The sequence below is a fragment of the Cynocephalus volans genome, chromosome 1 (genome assembly GCF_027409185.1).
Source record: "Cynocephalus volans isolate mCynVol1 chromosome 1, mCynVol1.pri, whole genome shotgun sequence".
In the NCBI taxonomy this organism is placed as follows: domain Eukaryota; kingdom Metazoa; phylum Chordata; class Mammalia; order Dermoptera; family Cynocephalidae; genus Cynocephalus; species Cynocephalus volans.
This window is the reverse complement of record NC_084460.1, coordinates 92,712,058-92,718,057: the sequence shown is the minus strand read 5'-3', so window position 1 is coordinate 92,718,057 and position 6,000 is coordinate 92,712,058. Positions and strand designations below refer to the sequence as shown.

The following is a 6,000-nucleotide window of genomic DNA, read 5'->3' as shown; positions in this document are numbered from 1 at the left end:
TGTGTTAGCTTTCTCTGCCCTCTTGGGGGCTTAGTGCTCTACTATGCCAGCGAGGCTGGCCGGTCCCTACCGGAGAAGGGAGGAAGTATCGATTTGTTCATCAGCCCTCTCTGTCAACTAATCTATCAACACCTTGAGAGCAATAGACTGTCTTCAGCACCGCCACATTCCCCACAGAGCCTAGAATTGGACTGGGCATGTGGCAGATTCTCCCCAAATTGTAATTGATTCATGGCAAGCAAGAAGGTAAATTTCAGCAGTCCAGAGGCTAGTTATGGATTTTACAGTGCTGCAGAAACTTAACCTGAAAATTAGCCACACAGTTATAAAGAAGGCTAGAGCCATTCAAGACATTATGATCAAGAATTATTTCTAATGCCGTAATTTTACAGAAAGAAAGTTATGTCAGTTAATTACCTGCTACTGTAATTTGTTAGCTGCTCATTATACTTCCCTATTTTGACTAATGAAAATGTTTAGAACTGCTTCTTTATGGAAGCTAAGTAGGCCAGGCAGCTTGACCATCTTAAAATAATTAGAGAATTTTGCATTTTCAGCCAGAAGGATACCTACCTCTCACGGTGCAGCCTCACAGAATGTTTTTTCTATTTCCTCTTCCTCCCCTCATTAGTGTCTGTTACTAAACTAAGCTCGACTCTCCGGCATATCACTATAAAACATTTTACAGACATTTATAGGGCTGATCCAGCTGATCTCAACTGTTACTAACTTACTAACTAGAATGGTAAGACAAATTTTGTTCCCATGTGAGATAACTTAGGGGAATTTATATTAGGGTTTAAAAGCGTTTTCCTAATTTACATGAAGGGCTAAGCCAGAAAAAGCAAATTTGTAGTAAATATGCCCCCCTGTTCCCTTCTGTGCCTGTGATACACAATCTATAATGCCAGTCCTTTTCTCTGAGCCTATCTGTGACTGCAGAATCCTTCTCAGCGCAGCACTATAAAGAGCAAGAGGTTTGAATTGGTATGAAAGATGAACTAGTCAGATAATTGCTCCTACTAGACTGTAAACTTCTCAGGGGCAGACACCAGGTTCAAGACTTGACCTACAGTAGGCTCTTAATGAATGGTTCTTTGAACGTGTGATAGAAAGAGAGATGAATGAAGTAATGGATGCATGACGAAATTTTATTTTTTTCTAAAACTGGTGTAGGAGCGCCATTGGGATGTTCCCTTCTCTGTGCTGTAGGGAATATATTGAGAATCACCATTTACCTAGTGAACATCAACTTACAGAGTGTCAGAGCTGGAAGAGACCCTAGAGAACATCTAGTGCCAACTTTTCAGTTTATGGAGAAGAAAGCAAGATGCAAAGAGGCCATCTCTCTGTAGTGCAGGCTCCAAAGCTCAGGACCCAATCTGCCATATTCCATATCTTACTAACCATGTGACCCTTGGCCTTTTCTTTGCTTCTTTATCTGTAAAATAGGGATAATGATCATATCTGCCTTGTAAGGTTGTAGTGAAGCTGAAAAAAGATAAGGAATGTTAAGTGTTTAGTATAGTGCCTGGCACATGGTAAATATTTTTTTAAAAAGTGTTGATCTTTCTCCTTTTTCCTTCGTTCTTATTATTAGTGGAACCAGTGATGACACTGTAAGTAGTTTTATCCTTAGGTGTACCATGTTACGTTATGCTGTGTTTTTCCCCCACATTGTCAATGAGCTGAAAGCTTTTTTGCATCATTCCTATTTCATACACATGGAAACTAAGACAGAGAGAATCTAAGGAATGGATTCTTAGTAAATAAGAGTAAATCATTTTCTGCATGGAAAATATAAAATTCCAGAATGCAATGTTCGTTTCTTTGGCTAATCATATTGTTTTATAATACTTCATAGGAAATATATTTGTAAAAGTTGTCCTAAATAATATAGTACGCAGTTTAATTAAAAATGAGTGGGCTGAACTGTCCGTTAAAAAAACATACATTTTATATTCAAGCCTTCAGTTCAGTCATTAGTTGGGGAGGGAGAGAGAGGGAAAGGAAGAGTTTTGGTAGGCTTTCTGTTGGTTGCCAGGAAACATGCAAAGGCATCAGGAACAGATGAAACAAACAAGTCCACATTGCTGGGAAGGTGGCCTTCAGAGGCAAACACTTCACCTAGAGGAAAACTTTGTAGCTGCCTCATCTAACGCCTCCAGATGAGAAAATGGAGTTGGAAACCACAACGTGTTCATGGAAGAAAGGTCAGCCAAAGAGATTTTGAGAAGTTGCTTTTCTAATGCATTTAAAATGAGGATGAGAATCTGCTTCCTGTGTCAGTTGCTATAAACATGGGGAAGCTTTACACATTTTTAATCAAGCCAGGGTAAACTGTATAAAGAAGGGGTATTTTTAATCCGTTTAACTGTGGATTTTGAAAATAAACTGTGGAACCAAATAAGTGAGGGGTTCAGGGCTTTCATTTCCTGCCTCAGCTTGAACATTTTCCTGCCTCTTAATTGTATGCCTTGACAGGTTTGTACTTTCGTTATGGAATTCTATTGCTAAGTTGGGTTTCTTTTTAAAGGCACCTGTTGAAGGGGGGAAAATAAAACATATAGACATAGTCGAAGGCTGCTGGAAAGAGGTGAAGTCATTATGAGTTACCAGAAGGCTGCGCTTGAGTTAAACATGGGGTCACAGCCTGGGCCAAAGAGCCCTGAGAGAACAGAAGGTGTAACTGCTGATGAAGACTATGGCACAGGCCGGCTTGAAAACCGACTCAGCGTGGGCGACTTTGTAAAAGTACAGAGGGCCTTTGAGGTAAGTGTTAAGCTTATTGACGGGAGAGGTTGAGTTGTTCATGGAGACTAGCATGAAACAGAGAGAGATTTTACTTTAAAAAATTTTAAAATATATTTAACAGTTAAAGCAGAGAATTGAAAAGAAGTGGCCAGGCCTGGATTTAACATGATGTGCTTTGTAACACAGGCTAGGTAACTTTGTCCCTCAGTTTTTTGGGCCAAATAATAGTACTTAGTTTGAAATTGTTGTGCTTGAATATCATTACCATCAAGAAAGGATGATTTATTCTTGGACAAAAGTTTTCTTAGAGATCAACATATTTTGGGGAAGCCAAAAATTATGGTTGTTAGTGAGGAAAGCCAGATCTCTAAGGTGACCCCCAGTAATAACTGTTCTTGCATTTAATACGGATGTAGAACTCAGAAAATACAAATATGAACATTCAGTTTGTGAAAATTCTCTCCTGTCTTACCCTGAGTGGCACAGCTCCTTTTCAAAGATGGTTCTGGCACTTTGTTGTCCCAAGTTCCCATAGAAGGGGCTGGCTTCCCACTCTTTTTGTAAATCCTGGAGCAATGCCAATGAAAACAAAATTGAAGTTTTCATTTTAGTTCTACATAGAAAATAAACCATAGGAATTTAGCTATAAATGAATAATCTCTTCTCTATCTTAATTAGTTTGGAATTCTGCAGCTACACATAATGAGCAGCATACATCAAAGTGATTTTTAGTTTGGACTGTGGATAGGAAGAAGTGCTCTTCTGCGCTGTGGAATTTAGATTGACATAAGCTTCCATTTTTCCTACTTCATTATGTTTGCTAAAATGTGATCTCAGGGCTTCATAAAGGTCCTCTGGGGATGGATGGAGTATCCATATTAACTTGAAACAGACATACAATATTTTGTAATACCACCTGGAAATTAATAAAACATAATCAAATCGAACAATTATATTGGCCTGTAATCGGCACACATTTTAATCTTTAGCTATCCAAACAAAAAAGAGTTGCTAACCACTGAAACTCTGCTATATCCTGTTTTGTATAACAAGTTATATTCTACCTCTATTTATAAATTAATGTCCCAATAATATCAATCATTTTTTATAGTACAATCTATTATACTTAGTAGCAGATATGTTTTTTTCTACTGTTTCTCATTTTAATCTTCATATGTTTGCTATTCATCAAATCCCATATTCCTGAAAGTTTTTAGTGCTGCTCATTCCCAATGTCCCAAATAAATTTGGCATATTTTGATAGAGATAGCAAACATTTTGACAGCTTGAGGGCATTCAGAAAAACATAACAGCAGATTATGACAGCTTTGACTCCAGAATGAACAGAAATGTGGCAGTTTTGTTCTGGTGCTAAGAACACAAAGAATTTTAATCCTAGGGTCTATTAGGGGAGTCAAATTATAAAGTCAATGTGGTAGTGAAACTGCTACAGAAAGTTGGAGGTAGGTTTTCTTTTGAAACTACAGATTAGTCTTGAGTGAACCCAAGAGAAACTGAAAAATTCAATCTCAAGGTTTTTGTTTTTGCTTTTTTGTTTTTTTGTTTTTTAACTTTAAGCATTCAAAGGCCAGACCACTTATTTTGAAATTACCAGTTGGAAAAGTAGGTACTGATGGATCAAAGGGGAGAAGAAAATGCAATTCAGAGCTTGCATGAACATAGGGAATCTATTAGCAATTTCTTAAAAGGAAATTGAGCTTTGCAGGTGTATTTTCAAGAAAAAATGAAGTTCATCTACTTTTAACAGACTCAACAAACATAGAATGGACAATCCAAAAGTAAATGTGCAGCCAGTATTAAAAGTTAAGCCAACACTATTTCCAAACACTCTTTGGACACCTAGAGAAAAATGATACACTAGGCAATTTCAATGGAGTCCAGTCCATCTGTCATGAGCATTAGGCCTACAGGCCACAGGTATAGATTGCTGTGAAAGGAAAAACTGCCCTCAGCAGCTGTCCTGTAACACAGAACTCTAAAGGTAGTGATTTATGGTCCAATCACTAAAGACATGCTCTTGGTAATGCTCAGATTCTGGCACCAGATTTCTTTATCTTTTATTTTGTACACAAATTGCTTATTTGGGGGCTGGAGACTCATCAGATATTACTTGAAATCCAACTCCTTAGATAGCACTGGCAATGCTTAAGTGAAAAATGGAAAGTTGGATCTTTAAATTGTGCAGGGAACGTTTCACATATATTTCCAAATGAATGATCACATACCATATTAATCTTACTAGTAACATTTAGGAATAAAGCAAGTAATTCTTACATTCATTGCACATGTCATGAATGAGTCAGAATGACCTCGCGTTTGAGAGCCAGGAGTCAGACATCCTGGATGTGAATCCCAGCTTTGCTACTTACAATGTGAATTTGCAAATTACTTAACCTCTTTGGGCCTCGGTTTGCTTTATTTCTTACATGGGAATAACAGAGTTTTTGTGAGGATTAAATGAGGTATTAACTGAAAAGCACTTGGAAGAGTGCTTACCACATAGAGTAAGTGCTCAATGAACTTCAGATATTATATATTTAGTGAGTAGAGGTTGAATCACATGACCTCTACCATTGTCTTGGTTCTAATTCATACATTTCGTAAAGGAAATTAAACTTCCAGTTGAAATTAAACTTGCTCCTATGCTTCTACATTCCTTTTAGTTATGGTAGGAAGTGGTAGCAACAAGAGCTGCAAAGACAAAAATTCATGTGAAAACTCATCTTTCTGTCTACCATTTCACATCTTATTAGCAGGAAAAGATTCTAACTGATGTCTTTATCTTCTTCTTTGGAACAAAGAAGTTACATGCGTAGAAGAATTAGAAAATAACTTGTGGATTTCATTTTCTTTCAAGTGATGGTATCCAAAAAAGCCATATATCAGCCTGAACAGAGTGAAGTTTGTGTTATAAATAGAATTAGAAAATGATTGTTACTCAAACTTTCTTGTGGCATGTGCAATGCTTAGAGAAAGCACATGGTCTCTGGATATCCATATTATTTTGATCTCAGCCGTAGTTTACATTTTCTTAGAAATTTCAAAATCCAGCTATTTTGTGAGGAAGAGTTGCTGTTGCTAGTAATTTTATAGGGATGGTGAGGAGTAAAAATTACAGTCTAAGGGAATGGAATTTTGGGAAAGCCCTATTGAGGCTTGCTACATAGTGCTGAGATTTTCCTGAGAGTCTCGTCATGTAGGTGTCTGGGTATTTTTTTCTTTGCA

At 37.3% G+C, this 6,000-nt stretch overlaps 1 protein-coding gene across 1 annotated transcript in view; it reads left to right on the top strand.

The window, feature by feature from the left end:
• Positions 1–2,607: 2,607 nt before the first annotated feature.
• The window catches only part of WDR49 (WD repeat domain 49), a 123,175-nt gene continuing 119,782 nt past the window's right edge, over positions 2,608–6,000 (top strand). Inside the window, 1 exon segment of the mRNA XM_063103562.1 lies at positions 2,608–2,772. Coding sequence (XP_062959632.1) covers positions 2,608–2,772 — 165 coding nt within the window.